Raw genomic sequence first — 21,911 nt, 5'->3', positions numbered from 1 at the left:
AAAAATGACTTATTCATTTTTATTAGATTCATTTGTTAGTTGTTAGATTACATTAAATTGTTTTCCATGGCACAATAAGTAAATAATTAATACTCATATGATCTTTATATAAGACCTAATTGATGAGTTCATGTTAGTCCTATATATAAGATCTATTTCACATGTCTATAAAGTTTTTTCAAATTAACCATATTGATATTTTCTTAATTAATAATCAAAAGTAGGAAGAGAATTAAGCAAGGTACTTAGAGTATTTAAAAAAAAATCATATTAATTAGTTTAACTATTAACTAATATTATTAATCTATTCAAATTTGCTAATTAGGTGATCTACGCTCCATCCATTTCAAAATATTATTAATTTCAAACTTCTGTTTTTGTTTTAAAAAAATGCCTCTTTATAATTTCTCTGATAGAAATTAATGATTTCTACGATCACTTTGTCCCTTGCTTTGAAATATGTAAAGAAAGGGATCATTTAAGTCAAATATAAAATTTAAAAGTCAAGAATATTTTAATAGAATATTATTAGGATAAAAATCTTTTTCTGGAACGAATAAACATATAAAAATAAAAGAATATTTTACAAAAACAATAGAGTGGAAATCCACCGAATGAAATAAGCATACGCATTATTTTCAAAAAGCAAAAAAAAAAAAAAAAAAACATATACCGTAGAGCTGTAGAAGTCTACCAAATGGGCCATCAGCGTACCTCCAAAATTTATTGCGTTCCCTCCTTCCTTAATCTTCGCGGACTGCCTTCTCAATTCTCACTTCTCAGTTTTTCACGTCCTTCGGAAATGTTCTCACTCAAATCCCTGACTTTTTTAATCAATCTTTAACGGCCTCTTCAAAATCCGCGTCCAATTCAACTTTCCTCCTTCCTGTTCCATCTCTTTACCTCCGCCCATCGCCCATGCCTACCCCTTCTTCTGATTCTCCCAAAACCGACCCACCCACCTCAGGGTCCCCGATCACTGGGCTCACTTCTACTTCCCCGGCTTGGAGTTTCCGTGGCACGCCTGAATTCAATTTCGATTTTGATGGATTCTTGACCACAGAATCGCCCTCTTTATTGAATGAGACTTGGTTCTCGGTGGATAGAAAAATGACTGCAAAGCCTGGTGCTCCTAGTATGGGTGGATTGGACGATCAAGGAACGGGTTTGAATTTGGGTTCCACTGGGTTGAAGGTCTTGGAAACCGACGAAAAGGTTGAGAAAGCGATCATTTTGAAGGAACCCAACTCGAAAATATGTGAGACTGCGTCATTTACAGTTCAAGACCGATCAAGAACGGATTCGTCGAGTTCTGGGTCGAAGGAAAAAGCAGTCTTGTTTGATAGTTCGGGACGTGAGGGAGATGATCGGCCCAAACGCTTCTTGAATTGGCAGTCAGAAAAGAATTTACTGAAGAGAGCGTTGGATTCTGTGAATCATGAAGACGATAAGACTGGGAAGGATGGGCCCAGCGAAGAGAATAGTAGTGCTAAACGCACTAGAAAAGAATGCGCATTGAATTTGGACTTGGAAAATGAAACACAAAATACTACTATTCACACAGTAAAAAAAGAGTTTATGAATTCGGCTGATTGTTTACCATTGGATTCTGATGGAGTTGATGAAAGTGGTATGGGAGAGTTGCGTGGTGACAACGAAAAGGGCATTGTTACTGCAAGTATGAATGAAGCACCCAATTGGGATGATAAGGGTGATGGTGTTCAAAGGAGATTCAGCAGAGAAGAGAAAGGGAAGAGAGTATTGGACAATGGCGATTTATTCCGCAACGTTTTTCATGAATGTCATTTTGGATTAGAATCGGAATCCATCAATTTGATTGATATCGAAAATTTAGATGCGTCACATTTAGCTTGTAATGTAGCTTTACAATATGAAAAACAATGGAGAAATGCTGACAGGGCTTCACGGAGGAGGGAACTCATGGAAAATTTCCGGGATATAGCAAAGGCATATGCTGCTCACTTTGCTCGTTTTACACCAGCTGAAAAAGATGTTCATGCTTCTACCAAGGCTAATATTGAAAATGAAATTGAAGAATGGTCTGGTCCTTTCTCCACAGCCACGAAAACAATTAGAAATCGAGGAATGAAAAGTAGGCAAATGAGCTGCAACTCTTCAGAAAATTTACCTGCATCCATTAATTGGGCTCCTAGGAGTAATCAAGAGCAAATACGTGCTAGAGTCTCGGCTCCCTCGCTGCAAGAACTATGCCTTGATTTACTTGCCAAGAATGCTGATGCAATTGTTTCTCTTGAAAATGTCCCAGATGCTCTGAAGCACCAACTTTGTCAGTTGGTCTGTGATTCTCGAAAAATGAACAGTCGCTTTTTGGAACTTCTTCTTACTGGATCCCCCACAGAGATTCGACTAAGTGATTGCTCATGGATGACTGAGGAACAGTTTATAAAAGCTTTTCAATCATGTGACACTGCTAATCTGGTGGTATGTTCTCTAAATTGATACTCAAACTTTTCAGTATTTTGGATATTGTGTCATTTACTCAGGTTTCAGTATGTTCTTTAAGTATGATCTTTAACTTGCATCGCAGAATAACTAGGGGGTTTCTATAAACATGAAAATAATGTTTGTTCTGTATTGAGAGATGTTGGAGGTATTTGGCTGTCACAACACCCCCCCAAAAAAAAAAAAAAAAACTCACGCAAAAGCCGTGCATACATAGGATTGTTTTATGTGTTATGATGGGTGCTGAAAAGGCTTACTTGAGCTTTGTTACCAATTTCGTTTTGGCTTGGCATAGGCAGTGGATGTGATTTAATTTAACTCTTGTTGTCCTTCAGCAACTGTATTTCTGATAATCCGTTAAGTGGCTAACATACTGAAATACTCATATGGTGGGCCTCAGCTTTTAAGAATAAAAAGATAATCTTAACTTTGATTGCCCTTCAAATAATTTGGTTTCTGGTCAATATTGGATGACTCCCTTTCAATTAGTGCCCATGTTCACTATACTTGACTTAACTCGATTGATATTGTTATAAGTATCACCTTTTCACTTGATTTGAATTGTAAGCGATCTTTGAAATAGTTTATTCATTTCACCTGTGGAATAGGTGTTGCAACTTGATCAGTGTGGCCGCTGCACCCCACATCACGTGGTACTTGCTACTTTAGCACGATCACCAAACCAGTTACCTAGACTAACTAGTCTGTCCCTCAGCGGTGCATGCCGTCTTTCAGACAAGGGGTTGCATAGTCTAGTTTCTTCCACTCCGGCTCTTAGATCGATAAATCTTAGCCAATGCTCCCTTCTCACATTTCACAGTGTATTTGTTTTGGCTAATTCATTAAGATCACTTCTTAAAGAGTTGTATCTTGATGATTGCCCCAACATTAATGCTGCACTAATTGGGCCAGAACTGCAGAGCTTTGAACATTTAGAAGTCTTGTCAGTGGCAGGCATCCAAACTGTTTCTGATGATTTTATCAAGAATTTTGTGACTGAACGCGGTCATAATTTGAAGGAACTTGTCTTGAAGGATTGTGAGTGAGTACCGTTTGTGCCAGTCTATTTAATTCAATGTGTTAAATCTGAATGTCTGCTTAAGTTGTGATTATTGTCAGAAGCTGTTTGTTTCTTAGATGTTTGATTTCTATTTGTTGATGCGTAGAAAATTGACCGATTCATCAGTTAAAATTATTGCTCAATTCTGTCCTGGATTATGCTCACTTGATCTCATGAACTTGTGCAAATTAACGGATTCATCCATTGGATATCTTGCAAATGGGTGCCGAGCGCTTCATACACTGAGACTCCGCCGCAATCAATTCAGGTTTAGCCCCTCCTCTCTTTTCTCTCTTGTGTTTCATCATCATCATATCATCATTTTGCATTTGGTGGGCTTCATATGTTAACCTGACGTTTAAATTTTGATCATGCACTTCTTATTTATGCTTTGCCATTCTTGTCTGTCACTGTTACCAATTTGCTCATTTACAGAGTTGACTCAGATGAGTTTCTAGCTTGTTAAAGTTTTAGGACAGCTTTCTTTGCTTCCATCTATATGTACTGTTAGAAATCTCTGAATTGCCATTTAGCTTTTCATATGTACTAAGGAAATTGAAAACATCTTGTATTCATCTTTTGTTTTGGGGAAAAAAGACCAAAAATATATACTACTATACTATTTCCAGTTCTTAATATAAGATCCAATTGACTAATTTGAAAAAATTAATAAAGGTAAATATATTAGCTTAAAGTATTTATAATAATTATTTCTGTCCAAACTAATTTATCTGACTTAGAGATTGATATATAATTTAATGATGCATATAAATATTTTAGAGAGATTGTGTAAATATATGCTATAAGCAAGTAATTTACTTAGTTTCCTTAATCTCATCAAATTAGTCAACTGTGTCTTATATTAAAAATGAGAGGTAGTATTTTATTAGCATGCAATGTCTATGTCTCCAAAGAGTTGAACAAATTGAACATCTTTTGTATCTCAGTGATGAAGCCATTGCGGCTTTTCTGGAGACCACGGGAGCGTGCTTGAAAGAACTTTCACTCAATAACGTGGAAAAGGTACGTTTTTTCCCTCCTGTCTCCAAGCTTCCTTTGGCTGGGCATGCACATGGAACCTCCTCTGCTGATAAGGCTGCTTTTGGTAATTGGTTTGGTAATTGGTAAACGCATTGGTTCATCAATCCATGTTTTCTAATCATCAATATAATCAAAATCAATATAAAATTTACGGAAATCACATTGCTCATGAGTCATAAGCAGTGGTGCCACTTTTCTTGGGTTATCGTGTGATTTTTCTTTTTATATATATATTTTTAGTATTTGTCAAAGCCTTTCACTGGGCTCCCTTCCTCGTACTGTTGTTACGTTGATCAATGTGAACCAAGGTTTGATTATATGGTTTACGCGTGACAGGTTGGCCATGACACAGCCTTGTCCCTTGGCAGCCGTGCAAGAAATTTGCATACTCTGGACCTATCATGGTGCAGAAATTTCACAGATGCTCATTTGGGCTTCATCGTCGATAACTGCTTGTCGCTGAGACTGCTTAAAGTATTTGGATGTACCCAGGTCCTTCTTCATATTCAGCATATTGAGTGATATTGATCACATACACAAAAGAAGAAACGACATATAAAAAGAGCAAGTAGAAAGCGGAGGTAAGCACTAGGGTTCTGATTACTATTGGGGTTGCAATATATGTTTTTGTTCTTCTCTGGAGATTCATCCCGAGCGTGACACTCGTTGCTTTCTTGAACCTGTGAAAGCATACACTTTTTGTTTGGTCTTTCTGAAACTTGATTCAGGAAGAATACAGACTGACAAACCATTTTCCTTTACAATGGAGAAAAAAGAAATGAAAACCTAAATTACAATACAGACTATAGCGCTATACCTCCCAACAAGTGCGGAGAGAGAGAGGAGGTACAGCCGTTTGAACTTTACAGTTGTTCAGAAACAAAATAATGCAGAGTATTTATGTCTGTAGACGAAGCAAGAATAGTTGTTCCTTCGATAATTGAGAATTTGCCATAACAACCATCTGAAAAGGCGAAGGAAGCTGCATTACTGCTTTTTGTAGGGAAGGAATACTCTTAAAGAGATCAGTGCAAGAAGTAGAAATGATTGTGTTGAGCTTACCTCAAAGCCTATCTTTTGGTACAAATTCTGTGCAGTTGTGTTATTTCTGTCCACGTGAACGAATACTTGTTCCACACCTGCTCAATAAATCATGGAATATACGGTAAGTTTCTTTCATGATTCACAGACATATCATCAGTCAGTTGTATACTATAGGAGTCAAATTACTCTCCAACTTTAAAACTACCATTAGTTTTTGCTGATGCAACAGCATAGTACAACATGTTGCTTGCAATGCCCTGACGACGAGCTGATTTCGCAACACATACGTTTGCAATGTAGCCATATCTGCTCGGTGCTGTTCTGTCGATGCTGCAAAATCGAGGAGCCTTAACCCGTTCCTGCACAAATGAATACATCGAAGTTATGGAACTTGGTACATTGTCATGTCATTTCCCCTTCCATGGTGCCGGGATGAATGCAAGGGTATAAGATTTGGTGCATGCTTGGTTATCCGTTGGAGTAAATGACATTAAGAAAACTCAGTTTAAAACATCCGGTTTTGCAAGAGCGACCTTCTATTTGCCTCGGCAAAACGACTAAGGTGTCAAAATTAAGACAATGACATACCAAATGCCTCAGAGCATCAAAATCCGTCTAGACAGGTCAGAAGACGTAGTTGTATCTCAATAAGAAGGAAGTACTATACCCCGGGAAAAGTCTCTCCCCGCAGCAAATATCGGATATTCAAATCAAGCGTTCCTACGACGCTCTTCAATATCGGGCGTTTTACATTCTTATGCTCCTTCTTCACCTGATAAACTTGACTCCAAACAACGTAAGGTTAAACGCACACATTCAGGGCTAATCATTACTTTGCATAAAATCAGCGCAATATTAGTAAATTGCAGCCTTTCATTTTCACTGATTCAGAAGATATGATAATTTTTACCGCAATAATGCATGTGCATTTCTGCTCATTTTGCATTTGGCACCGCTTCTTTAGTGCATTAAATTCCTAGGTAATAGGAAGCCCGTCTTTAGAAATTCATGAAAGAAATCTCATTGTACATAGTTTAACAATGAACAAATTTATAGCACAAACCCCTACCTGGTCTGCAAATCTCATTTTGTAATTATGAATGTGTCTGAAAAAAGCATAGCAAGATTCAGTGCATCCAACTTTTCACTATAATTCAAAGCAAAGCTTGAATTTATTTAATATCCATCTTGATTTTAGTTGATTGTGAGCTTTTAGAAAAGTAACACAAGTGATCTCTAAACTCGTCATTGTTCTTTTCACGACGCAAAGGTGCTACCAATCCTATCCTATTAATAAATGAAAGTTGAAAGTGAAAACTGAGGACGCTTATGAAAGGATCATTCTAGTATACCGGATGTCATGGCGCGCAAGCGTTGGATTCTCACAGTGACTTTCTGCCCTTAACCAGGCTGCTGTCTGCCGTCGCATTAAAAAAATCGCAAAAATAAATCAACATGTACAAAAGCAAGCGAAAACTCCATCAAGCTCCATAATATAGTTTCAGGCTTTCAGTTTCAATTCATGACATACCCAATACTCTTCATCAAGCACGGCATCTCGAGCAACAAATTGGCCAAACTCAAGAATCTTCTCTCCAACCAATTCATGATCCGAGGGTTGCAATCGATCGAAACGGAGATCGCCAGACCTTAGAGTTTCCACCTTATGAGCGGTGGCGTTGAAATTGAAAGCTGCATTGACAGGTCTTCCATGGTATTCTTCATTCCGCTACTGAAGTTTTTAGGATCTCTCATTGTCCTGTGGACGTTAGAGAGATAACAGAAACCACCTCTGATTAGCTTCGAGCAACAAGATCATCTCAGAATAAAATAACATAAAATTCAAGCAAACAGAAAATTGAAACTCACATAGTCCACGAAGCAGCGATTCTCGGGAACTGTGGCGAATCGGATGCCCATTGACGAAACCTTCAGAATTCAATCTTTGAATCGAGATTGTGGACATAGGAGGCATGCTTCCAGATTCAAGGGTGGTTAAAGATAAAGAGGACAGAAAGGGTTCAGGGAGACCTGGTAGCTCGTATCAGACTCCTAGAGTGATTTGGTGGTGTTTGGAAATGGAAGATTCCTCCAAAAGTTGCTCATTTCCTATGGAGGGTACTTAATGGAGCCTTGGCAACCCGAGAGGCATTGTTTAGAAGGAAATGTGCAAATACACCAGTCTGTGATATCTGTAGATGCCAAGCTGAATCAATTGAACACATGTTATTTCTGTGTCCTTGGGCCATGCAGGTCTGGTTTGGGTCCCCTTTATCATTAAGATTCGATGAGAGAGGTATGAAGAGGGTTGACTTATGGTTGGACGAGTGGTTAAAAATTAAGGAGGGGCCTGATGATTATAGTTGTGCCCTTTTTGCTATAATCTGCTGGGATATCTGGAAGTCAAGGTGCCAATTCGTTTTTGAAGGTAAGGAGGTGGATGCTATTGGATGTGTGGGAAGAGCTATGAGAATGGTACGTGATTTCTGGGATGCAGATAATGGTAAGAAGAGGAGATGTGTTTCTGAGACAGGGGTGGAAAGGAGTAAGAATTGGGTTATGCCTGCTAGAGGGGCAATTAAAATTAATGTCGATGCTGCCTTCGGTAAGGAAAGAGGTAAGGCTGCTGTGGGATTAATAGCAAGGGATGATAAGGGAGGATTTATTGGGGGCCTGGGAAAAAAAATTGGGTTCTATATTAAGGACCGGAGGAGTATATTTTTTGTCTACCAGAATAAGCACAGATATTAAAATATTATGAAGAAGCGCGCAATAGAGTGATGATGAGTATAAAATTTGTTAATTTTAGAATTGTGGTTAAGGTTAATTATCTCAACCATTTAGTATGTGTTTATTTTATGGGTTGGAAAATGAAAATGTGCGTGTTTTGGCGTAACGGATTTGGGATTTCCAATGAATCTTGATTTTACTAAAAATATTTTAAGATCAGTTTCATTAGTCTTTTTTAGAATAGTTTAAAACCAGCCAATTAGTTAATGAGTTAACCTCTAGAAATTCAAATTATTGAGTGATTCATAATAAATTTTCTCTCAGAGAGGATATTTTCAACCAGGACATTACATCTCTAATCAAAAGCCACGACATGCTCGTGAACGTAGGACATAAGCTCTTAATTAACAAATAAGCTGTTTCCTCCAATGCATAGCTCCTGCCACAAGAGCAGATGTTACCTTGTATTTCCTCACCCAATCAGCCGCAAGAATCTCTTATCGTGAAACTGATTCGTAGCCTCACCTGAATTTTCCAGGACAATAAGAATCCATGGGTCCTTCTAGAATCTCACATTTAACCCACTGGCCGAATGCTCAAAATAGACTCCAATTTTAACTAGGCCTAGCACAGTTAGCACTTAACTGAATTTTTTAAATATTTAATTAGGGATTTGATTCCTCACGATATTTATAGAAAAAGTTTTGTGACCAGTACTAAAATCTAAAATCCCTTTGAAAAATTTATGGTAAGAGAGATTTAAGGCCTGTTTGGGTATCCCAAAACCGTGATTTCAGAAGCACTTTTCCGCAAAATGGGATAATCTCCTCTACATATTTACTTCGTAATCCGTAAAAACATTTCTGAAACCATGGTTTGGTTTCTATCCAAACACACCCTTAGTCCTTATTATTCACAATGAATGTCCTAAGCCCAAAAAGAAAAAAGACTGTTCCGTTCAGTACATTCTTACCTTCAATAATGCTAGCCTAAACCCATGATGTATTTCTCTTCTTTTTTCTTTTTCCTTTTTTCTCCTTTTGAGCCTCCATAAATTCACATTTTAAAAAATATCATTCTTTTTTTCTAATTATTACTCTTTTCTGTTAGTATGAAGACTTCCTACAATGTTTCATGCTAATATAAAATATTTTATTTTGGTTATTAATTCTTTCACCTAATATTCTCAACTAATTATTAAATTTCCTAACTACTGACTCTTGATTAACTTTTACTCGAGGGAGTACTTTTCTAATTTTTTTCGTTTTACCCAGTTGTTACGTTTTGCTCACGCTGTATTGGAATTTTTGGCGGTATGTCATGATGAATAAAATATTAATGTTGCTGAGTCTGTTTTGCTTATAAAAATTGAATTGATGACTCAGTTTAGCTTTCAATAATCCACCAATATCCATGTTTAATTAAGTTAAATCTTTCATCATGACGGACATTACTAGTTGAAGCATCGCCTTCACATGTTTTTTCTTAATGCCATTTCCATGCCTATCCAATATCTTATCTCTACCTATGTATATATAAAGGGGTAAAGTGCTTAAATGCTCAGAAATATCTATAAAGTATAAAGTAGCACTTTGATATCTAAAAGTTTTTTTATTTTTATATATTCTGAAAATTTTATTTTACAGTATTTTTTTTTTCATAAAATGTTATCTGTCGTTAAGTTTGATTGTTGAACATACAAGTCAAGCCTCATAATTTAACAATCAAACTAAACGGTAGATAATGACCAGGGTATTTTTGTTATGAAATAAATTTTTAGGATATATAAGAACAAAAAAAAATTTCAGGTATTGAATATTCTTTTGCAGATACTTTCAGGATATTTAAATATTTATATATATATATATATATATATATATATATATCCATTTCACTTTGTCCATCACCCCACTTTCTGTTTCTCTCTTTTTTCTACCCCGAGCTTATCCAACGTAACTTGACAACTTGTCCTTTTTTTCCCATCTTTCCACCTTGTCCATTCGTATATCATTTTTTATTTAACTGTAGAACTTGTCGGACATTAAATATTAAATGTTTCCTAATAAATATTCGAAGCTTAATTCATCAAGAAGGTGTCCGATTTTGTTAGATCCAATCTCTTTGTTAGTTACTAATAAAGTCTAAAACAGATTAAAATTTTTCCGTAAAAATATTAAATAATAACTTGAGGTTCATCATACAGGTCCTTTAGTCACTTGTGATTTTTTTTTCGTGATTATTATTCTTATTTTCTTTGACCCAATTGTTATGTTTTGCTCATGGTTTATTGAAACTTTTGGATTGGATAAATGTCAAGACGAGAAAAAGCAATAATGTTGCTGAATATGCTTTTGTTTAAAAGATTGATTACTCAGTTTATCTTTGAAAAATTCATCAATGTCCATTTACTGAAAAAAAAAACATTTGGGCAATAACGGGTTAACATTTTGATTTGAGAAAAAATTTAACACTTAATTTTTATCGTTTTGGCTCAATGAAACTTACTTTTATATCCAGATAAAAAAACTTACTCAATAAGATATCTGGTATTTAATAAATTGGTTCAGATTAGGAGACAACTACCAGTAATTTTTTTAGAGATTAGGCTATAAAATGTAAGAATAGATTTATATATGGCTAAAATTAAACAAATTAAGTTATATCAAATTATATTTTTGAAACTGAATTGTAAGCTAATAAAAATTATAAAAATAAATGATTATTTTTTTAGTGAAAGCGTATCTTTGATTATTTAATTCTTATACAATTTTACTATGATGCTTTAAATTTATTAAATATTTTAAACTTACAAACCTTAACTCCATTAGTTTTATTGACAAAAATGACGCCATCAAAATTTTAAATATTAATAAAATATTCTTAAATATTAATATATCAAATATTAATATATTAAGTTTTCATTTTTTAAAAATTATAATGTTTCACTTAAAAAACTATCATTTCAGAAGTACTTAAAAACTGAAAAATTACTTTATAAAATCGAAAAATTAAACAAGATCCTTGAATAAAGTTACAACTTACCGTATGTTACATGTTTTCCTTGTTTCTTTTTCTTTTCTCGGTCATAATAAACTAACTTTACCATCCACGTGGATCAAAGAAAGAACTTACTTTTTGTTTGTGTCAATTTCTTACAATTTAATTTAGTCACTAATTTTAAAAAATATTTTTTTAGTTTTTTCATTTTAAATTATTAATAAAAAAAGAATATCAAGATTTTAAATGTTAATAAAATATTATCAAATACCAATATATTAAGTTTAATTTTTAAAAAAACTATAATTGTTATAAAAAATTATCATTTAAGTCTAACAATTTTAAGATTAAAGAACTAAAAGTATACTTTTTAAAGTTAAGGGATTAAAATAAAACTTCATATAAAGTCAAAGAACCAATTGTATACTTTAAACTTAATTCAATAAAAATGACTTATTCATTTTTATTAGATTCATTTGTTAGTTGTTAGATTACATTAAATTGTTTTCCATGGCACAATAAGTAAATAATTAATACTCATATGATCTTTATATAAGACCTAATTGATGAGTTCATGTTAGTCCTATGTGTAAGACCTATTTCACATGTCTATAAAGTTTTTTCAAATTAACCATATTGATATTTTCTTAATTAATAATCAAAAGTAGGAAGAGAATTAAGCAAGGTACTTAGAGTATTAAAAAAAAATCATATTAATTAGTTTAAACTATTAACTAATATTATTAATCTATTCAAATTTGCTAATTAGGTGATCTACGCTCCATCCATTTCAAAATATTATTAATTTCAAACTTCTGTTTTTGTTTTAAAAAAATGCCTCTTTATAATTTCTTTGATAGAAATTAATGATTTCTACTACGATCACTTTGTCCCTTGCTTTGAAATATGTAAAGAAAGGGATCATTTAAGTCAAATATAAAATTTAAAAGTCAAGAATATTTTAATAGAATATTATTAGGATAAAATCTTTTTTCTGGAACGAATAAACATATAAAAATAAAAGAATATTTTACAAAAACAATAGAGTGGAAATCCACCGAATGAAATAAGCATACGCATTATTTTCAAAAAGCAAAAAAAAAAAAAAACAATACCGTAGAGCTGTAGAAGTCTACCAAATGGGCCATCAGCGTACCTCCAAAATTTATTGCGTTCCCTCCTTCCTTAATCTTCGCGGACTGCCTTCTCAATTCTCACTTCTCAGTTTTTCACGTCCTTCGGAAATGTTTCTCACTCAAATCCCTGACTTTTTTAATCAATCTTTAACGGCCTCTTCAAATCCGCGTCCAATTCAACTTTCCTCCTTCCTGTTCCATCTCTTTACCGAATCCGGATCTTCTCAGCGGCCATTTTCCTCCTTTTCTCTCAGAAGCTTAATATCCTACCCGTCCAGTTGATCTAACAGCCTGCAAAGAGACACCTCATGAAGCTTTTTAGAATCGCATCTGAACCATCCATCTTGATATAATCCTAGCCGTTCATTTAATTGCATATTCTACCAACAAATCGCTTCAGAGTTCAGAGTGCCATTTTCCATCGAAGTTCTACCCCCTGGCAATGCAGGAAGCTCCGTCGTCTCGTAACCCCCTGTTGGAAAATATGAGAGAATCTCCATAGCTTTGCTGAAAGTAGTTTATTCATCTACATTACACCTCTTCCTCCAATATCTTCGCTCTTCTTTTCCGTCCCATTCTTCCTCATTCTTGACTATTGAATGGCCAAGTAAGCAAAGGTTCTTTCCAGAAAATTAGCAACGTTATTGCATTTAAATTATAACCTTTTGACTGCTACTGTTAAAATCTAAGATGACCTGTGCTGCTATGGGCGTATAAGCTAAGCAATTGTGCTAAGATTCTTTAAAGCATAATTTTTGTTCTAATTTTCACATTGAGTTTCTTTTTGGTTTGCATCATATGATAATTTCATGGAATTAATTATATTCTTCATTTATTTCCCATTTCCCCCCATGATAAGCAATGTTGATTTTGTATTGAGGAACATATATTCTAAATGAAGTTTGCAAAATTTCAATGAAGTCGATGGGTTGAAGTTATATGGCTGGATTAGCATTATTTATTGCTTTATTTTGTTTCCCGTGGATACTTTTTATTTATTGAATCAAGTTATTTGGCATTTTATTAGATATCTTCCATGTCTTTCATGTTTGTTTCGGAGAATGGAGAGAAGATGTACAGTGTCCAATTAAAAGCGCGATAGCAGAGATGGAATGAGATTTATCTTGCTCATAAATAGCATTGTACAACCTGATTTAACAAAAAGGTTCAGCTTGTGAGAACCCAGAGTTTAAATCTATTTGAGAAAATAAGATGCCTGTAAAGTAACAAGTAAAGAGACTACAAGTATTTTTCAAACTTCGCTGCAAATTTTGGTACAATTGTTCAGAAGAAGAATCAACTATCCTAAAACCAAATTTACAGCATTACATGAGACATCTCTCGAGCGCAAACTACATATATACAAGACAACTTTGTTATATCAAACATATTGCATTACAACTTTTTTATGACCCTACACTGACATCTACATTGCTCTTTTATTTCTTCCTTCTTTTTAGGCGAAGGTGCATCTTCCATAACAACTTCAACAATGTCTAATCAATTCCAGGCAGGTGAAGGTCCAGAAAGTCCATCTTTTATATAGCCTCAACAATATTTAGTCAACATGAGAGCTGATATAGCTACCACCTGCAATAACAATTCAAATTCCAACACTTCAGTCATTCAATCCACCAAGTTATATTTTGTATGACATGACAGCAACTTGTAACTTCTCTTCTTTCATAGAACAACAATTCTGTTTTGTTCATTATGACAGCCAGTTCAATATGTATCAAATTCTATTTCATTAAATACGGAAGAGAAAGTTATGTTTTGTTCAATTGGCCATTTCCAAAGGTAGCTTTTGTAGCAAACTTGGTCTCGTTATTTGTTTAGGAGATGTGTATATCATTATTATTTGGACTCAATCTATCTATACTTCTGTAACTTTTTCCAATGGCAATATCACAAAAGCTCTCATGGGAGAACACTTTATGGTCTAAAAAAGATTTACACAGCAACTCTACTAAGAACTTAAAAAAGCAATAACAATAAAACTTCAAACTCACTCCTCTCCAACATCTGTGAGTATGTTGGTTAACTGCTTTGCAGTTCCTAGTCTCTTCGATCATATCTTTAAATGGCTGCATAAATAAGAACAGAAGGTATTGAAGGCTCACAAAATTTGTGCAAGACGAAGTCGTGGATGGATGATTATTGTTATCTGTAGATTACATTCACCACCACCAATATATTGACTCTAACTGATTGTACATAGAAAACTGGAGAAAACATGATGCGCCAATTAACAACTCAACCAAGGTGAGATGTTATCGCATTTGATTTTGTTGAAAAACAGAGAAATCATGGGACTGCTAATACCATGAATATAGAGAGATACAAACAAAACTAGAAGACCTCCTTTCACACACAAAATGATAGAAGAAAAATGCATAATTCACCAACATAATTTTTCCATCTAAACTAAAAGTGGCAACTTTACTCATCTTAAGAGGCAATTTTGCTCAACTTTGCCATATAAATTCAACCGATCGACTTCATTGAATTTTGCAAACTTTGTTTACAATATATGTTCCTCAATACAAAACCAACATTGCTTATCATGGGGGAAATAAATCAAGAATATAATAATTCCATGAAATCATCATATGATGCAAGCCAAAAAGAAACTCAATGTGAAATTAGAACAAAAATTATGCTTTAAAGAATCTTAGCACAACAGCTTAGCTTATACGTCCACAACAGCACAGGTCATCTTAGATTTTAACAGTAGCAGACAAAAGGTTTTGATTTAACTGCAATTACCTTGCTAATTTTCTGGAAAGAACCTCTGCTTACTTGAACATTCACCGTCAAGATGAGGAAGAGAGGGATGGGAAAGAAGAGAGAAGATATGGAGGAAAAGGTGTAATGTAGATACCTGAAGAAACTACTTTCAGCAAAGCTATGGAGATTCTCTCATATTTTCCAACGATGGTTTACGAGACGACGGAGCTTCCTGTCTACATTGCCCGGGGGGGTGAACTTCGACGGAAAATGGCACTCTGAACTCTGAAGCGATTTGGCAGAATATGCAATTAAATGAACGGCCAGGATTATATCAAGATGGATGGTTCAGATGCGATTCTAAAAAGCTTCATGAGGTGTCAGGCTCTTAGATCAACTGGACGGGTAGGATATTAAGCTTCTGAGGGAAAAGGAGAAAATGGCCGCTGAGAAGATCCGGATCCTTACCCCTCTTTACCTCCGCCCATCGCCCATGCCTACCCCTTCTTCTGATTCTCCCAAAACCGACCCACCCACCTCAGGGTCCCCGATCACTGGGCTCACTTCTACTTCCCCGGCTTGGAGTTTCCGTGGCACGCCTGAATTCAATTTCGATTTTGATGGATTCTTGACCACAGAATCGCCCTCTTTATTGAATGAGACTTGGTTCTCGGTGGATAGAAAAATGACTGCAAAGCCTGGTGCTCCTAGTATGGGTGGATTGGACGATCAAGGAACGGGTTTGAATTTGGGTTCCACTGGGTTGAAGGTCTTGGAAACCGACGAAAAGGTTGAGAAAGCGATCATTTTGAAGGAACCCAACTCGAAAATATGTGAGACTGCGTCATTTACAGTTCAAGACCGATCAAGAACGGATTCGTCGAGTTCTGGGTCGAAGGAAAAAGCAGTCTTGTTTGATAGTTCGGGACGTGAGGGAGATGATCGGCCCAAACGCTTCTTGAATTGGCAGTCAGAAAAGAATTTACTGAAGAGAGCGTTGGATTCTGTGAATCATGAAGACGATAAGACTGGGAAGGATGGGCCCAGCGAAGAGAATAGTAGTGCTAAACGCACTAGAAAAGAATGCGCATTGAATTTGGACTTGGAAAATGAAACACAAAATACTACTATTCACACAGTAAAAAAAGAGTTTATGAATTCGGCTGATTGTTTACCATTGGATTCTGATGGAGTTGATGAAAGTGGTATGGGAGAGTTGCGTGGTGACAACGAAAAGGGCATTGTTACTGCAAGTATGAATGAAGCACCCAATTGGGATGATAAGGGTGATGGTGTTCAAAGGAGATTCAGCAGAGAAGAGAAAGGGAAGAGAGTATTGGACAATGGCGATTTATTCCGCAACGTTTTTCATGAATGTCATTTTGGATTAGAATCGGAATCCATCAATTTGATTGATATCGAAAATTTAGATGCGTCACATTTAGCTTGTAATGTAGCTTTACAATATGAAAAACAATGGAGAAATGCTGACAGGGCTTCACGGAGGAGGGAACTCATGGAAAATTTCCGGGATATAGCAAAGGCATATGCTGCTCACTTTGCTCGTTTTACACCAGCTGAAAAAGATGTTCATGCTTCTACCAAGGCTAATATTGAAAATGAAATTGAAGAATGGTCTGGTCCTTTCTCCACAGCCACGAAAACAATTAGAAATCGAGGAATGAAAAGTAGGCAAATGAGCTGCAACTCTTCAGAAAATTTACCTGCATCCATTAATTGGGCTCCTAGGAGTAATCAAGAGCAAATACGTGCTAGAGTCTCGGCTCCCTCGCTGCAAGAACTATGCCTTGATTTACTTGCCAAGAATGCTGATGCAATTGTTTCTCTTGAAAATGTCCCAGATGCTCTGAAGCACCAACTTTGTCAGTTGGTCTGTGATTCTCGAAAAATGAACAGTCGCTTTTTGGAACTTCTTCTTACTGGATCCCCCACAGAGATTCGACTAAGTGATTGCTCATGGATGACTGAGGAACAGTTTATAAAGGCTTTTCAATCATGTGACACTACTAATCTGGTGGTATGTTCTCTAAATTATTTGATACTCAAACTTTTCAGTATTTTGGATATTGTGTCATTTACTCAGGTTTCAGTATGTTCTTTAAGTATGATCTTTAACTTGCATCGCAGAATAACTAGGGGGTTTCTATAAACATGAAAATAATGTTTGTTCTGTATTGAGAGATGTTGGAGGTATTTGGCTGTCACAACACCCCCCCCCAAAAAAAAAAAAAACTCACACGCAAAAGCCGTGCATACATAGGATTGTTTTATGTGTTATGATGGGTGCTGAAAAGGCTTACTTGAGCTTTGTTACCAATTTCGTTTTGGCTTGGCATAGGCAGTGGATGTGATTTAATTTAACTCTTGTTGTCCTTCAGCAACTGTATTTCTGATAATCCGTTAAGTGGCTAACATACTGAAATACTCATATGGTGGGCCTCAGCTTTTAAGAATAAAAAGATAATCTTAACTTTGATTGCCCTTCAAATAATTTGGTTTCTGGTCAATATTGGATGACTCCCTTTCAATTAGTGCCCATGTTCACTATACTTGACTTAACTCGATTGATATGTTATAAGTATCACCTTTTCACTTGATTTGAATTGTAAGCGATCTTTGAAATAGTTTATTCATTTCACCCTGTGGAATAGGTGTTGCAACTTGATCAGTGTGGCCGCTGCACCCCACATCACGTGGTACTTGCTACTTTAGCACGATCACCAAACCAGTTACCTAGACTAACTAGTCTGTCCCTCAGCGGTGCATGCCGTCTTTCAGACAAGGGGTTGCATAGTCTAGTTTCTTCCACTCCGGCTCTTAGATCGATAAATCTTAGCCAATGCTCCCTTCTCACATTTCACAGTGTATTTGTTTTGGCTAATTCATTAAGATCACTTCTTAAAGAGTTGTATCTTGATGATTGCCCCAACATTAATGCTGCACTAATTGGGCCAGAACTGCAGAGCTTTGAACATTTAGAAGTCTTGTCAGTGGCAGGCATCCAAACTGTTTCTGATGATTTTATCAAGAATTTTGTGACTGAACGCGGTCATAATTTGAAGGAACTTGTCTTGAAGGATTGTGAGTGAGTACCGTTTGTGCCAGTCTATTTAATTCAATGTGTTAAATCTGAATGTCTGCTTAAGTTGTGATTATTGTCAGAAGCTGTTTGTTTCTTAGATGTTTGATTTCTATTTGTTGATGCGTAGAAAATTGACCGATTCATCAGTTAAAATTATTGCTCAATTCTGTCCTGGATTATGCTCACTTGATCTCATGAACTTGTGCAAATTAACGGATTCATCCATTGGATATCTTGCAAATGGTGCCGAGCGCTTCATACACTGAGACTCCGCCGCAATCAATTCAGGTTTAGCCCCTCCTCTCTTTTCTCTCTTGTGTTTCATCATCATCATATCATCATTTTGCATTTGGTGGGCTTCATATGTTAACCTGACGTTTAAATTTTGATCATGCACTTCTTATTTATGCTTTGCCATTCTTGTCTGTCACTGTTACCAATTTGCTCATTTACAGAGTTGACTCAGATGAGTTTCTAGCTTGTTAAAGTTTTAGGACAGCTTTCTTTGCTTCCATCTATATGTACTGTTAGAAATCTCTGAATTGCCATTTAGCTTTTCATATGTACTAAGGAAATTGAAAACATCTTGTATTCATCTTTTGTTTTGGGGAAAAAAGACCAAAATATATACTACTACTATACTATTTCCAGTTCTTAATATAAGATCCAATTGACTAATTTGAAAAAATTAATAAAGGTAATATATTAGCTTAAAGTATTTATAATAATTATTTCTGTCCAAACTAATTTATCTGACTTAGAGATTGATATATAATTTAATGATGCATATAAATATTTTAGAGAGATTGTGTAAATATATGCTATAAGCAAGTAATTCTTAGTTTCCTTAATCTCATCAAATTAGTCAACTGTGTCTTATATTAAAAATGAGAGGTAGTATTTTATTAGCATGCAATGTCTATGTCTCCAAAGAGTTGAACAAATTGAACATCTTTTGTATCTCAGTGATGAAGCCATTGCGGCTTTTCTGGAGACCACGGGAGCGTGCTTGAAAGAACTTTCACTCAATAACGTGGAAAAGGTACGTTTTTTTCCCTCCTGTCTCCAAGCTTCCTTTGGCTGGGCATGCACATGGAACCTCCTCTGCTGATAAGGCTGCTTTTTGGTAATTGGTAAACGCATTGGTTCATCAATCCATGTTTTCTAATCATCATATAATCAAAATCAATATAAAATTTACGGAAATCACATTGCTCATGAGTCATAAGCAGTGGTGCCACTTTTCTTGGGTTATCGTGTGATTTTTTTTTATATATATATATTTTTAGTATTTGTCAAAGCCTTTCACTGGGCTCCCTTCCTCGTACTGTTGTTACGTTGATCAATGTGAACCAAGGTTTGATTATATGGTTTACGCGTGACAGGTTGGCCATGACACAGCCTTGTCCCTTGGCAGCCGTGCAAGAAATTTGCATACTCTGGACCTATCATGGTGCAGAAATTTCACAGATGCTCATTTGGGCTTCATCGTCGATAACTGCTTGTCGCTGAGACTGCTTAAAGTATTTGGATGTACCCAGGTCCTATACTATTTACAAGACGAGAGTTGCATTAATTTATAATTCGATTGACTGCTATTTTATTGGAAAAAATATGTGTTGAAAAATTTAATTTTAAGATAGATGAATATGGAGCACTTGCTGCCTTATTGGATTTCACCGAGTTGATGTATTATAGAGAATAGATAAATAATTCGTCGGAGAAGACATTTACATGTTGAGATTTTTGCAGATAACAGAAAATTTTCTGTTTGGCCACTCAAATCGGGAGGTTAAGATCATTGGTTGCGTTATGTCTCCTTTACTGCAACATGTCATAGTGGCTGATCCTGAACGGCAGGGTGCTTTGCGTTATTCTCCAGCCACTTGATGAAAAATAGGAGTGGCCTGTGACATAACCAGAACTACAAACTTGAACTCGCACAGTAAAAACTCTTCATTACCGTGGCTCTAACTGAAGAGTTCTCCTTGACTTATAGGTTGTCCTTTCTGGTGCCTCCCTTGTGTAAATGCTTCTCCATGATTGACTCTGTCACTCTATTGTTCTATTTGCAGGAGTAGATTTTGCCTTTTAGGCTTTTACATAAATTTTATTTGGTCCCAGCCCAGTCAATTGTATAAACTAATTATCTTTCTCTCTCTGGAAAGTATCATAATCTGCCAGTGATTCTTCATATTCAGCATATTGAGTGATATTGATCACATACACAAAAGAAGGAAACGACATATAAAAAGAGCAAGTAGAAAGCGGAGGTAAGCACTAGGGTTCTGATTACTATTGGGGTTGCAATATATGTTTTTGTTCTTCTCTGGAGATTCATCCCGAGCGTGACACTCGTTGCTTTCTTGAACCTGTGAAAGCATACACTTGTTTGGTCTTTCTGAAACTTGATTCAGGAAGAATACAGACTGACAAACCATTTTCCTTTACAATGGAGAAAAAAGAAATGAAAACCTAAATTACAATACAGACTATAGCGCTATACCTCCCAACAAGTGCGGAGAGAGAGGAGGTACAGCCGTTTGAACTTTACAGTTGTTCAGAAACAAAATAATGCAGAGTATTTATGTCTGTAGACGAAGCAAGAATAGTTGTTCCTTCGATAATTGAGAATTTGCCATAACAACCATCTGAAAAGGCGAAGGAAGCTGCATTACTGCTTTTTGTAGGGAAGGAATACTCTTAAAGAGATCAGTGCAAGAAGTAGAAATGATTGTGTTGAGCTTACCTCAAAGCCTATCTTTTGGTACAAATTCTGTGCAGTTGTGTTATTTCTGTCCACGTGAACGAATACTTGTTCCACACCTGCTCAATAAATCATGGAATATACGGTAAGTTCTCTTTCATGATTCACAGACATATCATCAGTCAGTTGTATACTATAGGAGTCAAATTACTCTCCAACTTTAAAACTACCATTAGTTTTTGCTGATGCAACAGCATAGTACAACATGTTGCTTGCAATGCCCTGACGACGAGCTGATTTCGCAACACATACGTTTGCAATGTAGCCATATCTGCTCGGTGCTGTTCTGTCGATGCTGCAAAATCGAGGAGCCTTAACCCGTTCCTGCACAAATGAATACATCGAAGTTATGGAACTTGGTACATTGTCATGTCATTTCCCCTTCCATGGTGCCGGGATGAATGCAAGGGTATAAGATTTGGTGCATGCTTGGTTATCCGTTGGAGTAAATGACATTAAGAAAACTCAGTTTAAACATCCGGTTTTGCAAGAGCGACCTTCTATTTGCCTCGGCAAAACGACTAAAGTGTCAAAATTAAGACAATGACATACCAAATGCCTCAGAGCATCAAAATCCGTCTAGACAGGTCAGAAGACGTAGTTGTATCTCAATAAGAAGGAAGTACTATACCCCGGGAAAAGTCTCTCCCCGCAGCAAATATCGGATATTCAAATCAAGCGTTCCTACGACGCTCTTCAATATCGGGCGTTTTACATTCTTATGCTCCTTCTTCACCTGATAAACTTGACTCCAAACAACGTAAGGTTAAACGCACACATCAGGGCTAATCATTACTTTGCATAAAATCAGCGCAATAT

General features: G+C 35.9%; 2 protein-coding genes and 2 pseudogenes across 5 annotated transcripts; 2 read left to right on the top strand and 2 right to left on the bottom strand.

The window, feature by feature from the left end:
* The first annotated feature begins 918 nt into the window (after positions 1–918).
* On the top strand, positions 919–5,107 carry LOC114711251 (uncharacterized). The gene is made up of 5 exons (XM_028895620.1): positions 919–2,463; positions 3,093–3,526; positions 3,651–3,812; positions 4,492–4,567; positions 4,922–5,107. Exons 1-5 carry the CDS (start codon positions 919–921, stop codon positions 5,105–5,107), a joined length of 2,403 nt encoding a protein of 800 aa, XP_028751453.1.
* A 183-nt stretch (positions 5,108–5,290) lies between these two features.
* Positions 5,291–7,521, bottom strand: LOC114711255 (uncharacterized; annotated as a pseudogene).
* A 9,068-nt stretch (positions 7,522–16,589) lies between these two features.
* Positions 16,590–20,525, top strand: LOC114711254 (F-box/LRR-repeat protein 14-like; annotated as a pseudogene).
* Positions 20,526–20,599: 74 nt separating this feature from the next.
* Positions 20,600–21,741, bottom strand: LOC114711256 (probable N-acetyltransferase san). 4 transcript variants are annotated; one of them, XR_003737127.1, is made up of 4 exons: positions 21,724–21,741; positions 21,263–21,416; positions 21,075–21,151; positions 20,600–20,943 (listed from the first exon to the last, which is right to left on the bottom strand). XR_003737127.1 is itself a non-coding variant. In XM_028895621.1 (3 exons), the coding sequence occupies exons 1-3, from the start codon at positions 21,432–21,434 to the stop codon at positions 20,911–20,913; spliced, it is 282 nt and encodes a 93-aa protein (XP_028751454.1). In that variant the 5' UTR covers positions 21,435–21,583; the 3' UTR covers positions 20,600–20,910. The 4 variants fall into 4 exon arrangements, 1 of the variants encoding a protein (XP_028751454.1); XR_003737128.1 differs by having other exon boundaries at positions 21,645–21,727; XR_003737129.1 differs by lacking the exon at positions 21,724–21,741 and adding an exon at positions 21,590–21,608.
* Between the last annotated feature and the right edge of the window lie 170 nt (positions 21,742–21,911).

This window comes from Neltuma alba, unplaced genomic scaffold, assembly GCF_004799145.2.
Source record: "Neltuma alba isolate B1F8T4 unplaced genomic scaffold, ASM479914v2 tig00011286_pilon, whole genome shotgun sequence".
In the NCBI taxonomy this organism is placed as follows: Eukaryota; Viridiplantae; Streptophyta; class Magnoliopsida; order Fabales; family Fabaceae; genus Neltuma; species Neltuma alba.
This window is presented reverse-complemented; position numbering and strand designations above follow the sequence as displayed.

Excerpts from the sequence above, each read along its gene's own strand:
- LOC114711251 (XM_028895620.1), top strand. The coding sequence starts at position 919 with ATGCCTACCCCTTCTTCTGATTCTCCCAAAACCGACCCACCCACCTCA. Across the intron at positions 3,813-4,491 it reads CTCCGCCGCAATCAATTCAG|TGATGAAGCCATTGCGGCTT; the intron begins GTTTAGCCCCTC and ends TTTGTATCTCAG. Across the intron at positions 4,568-4,921 it reads CACTCAATAACGTGGAAAAG|GTTGGCCATGACACAGCCTT; the intron begins GTACGTTTTTTC and ends TACGCGTGACAG.
- LOC114711256 (XM_028895621.1), bottom strand. The coding sequence starts at position 21,434 with ATGTATTCATTTGTGCAGGAACGGGTTAAGGCTCCTCGATTTTGCAGC. Across the intron at positions 21,152-21,262 it reads TGCATCAGCAAAAACTAATG|GTGTGGAACAAGTATTCGTT; the intron begins GTAGTTTTAAAG and ends TTTATTGAGCAG. Across the intron at positions 20,944-21,074 it reads ACCAAAAGATAGGCTTTGAG|GAACAACTATTCTTGCTTCG; the intron begins GTAAGCTCAACA and ends CAATTATCGAAG.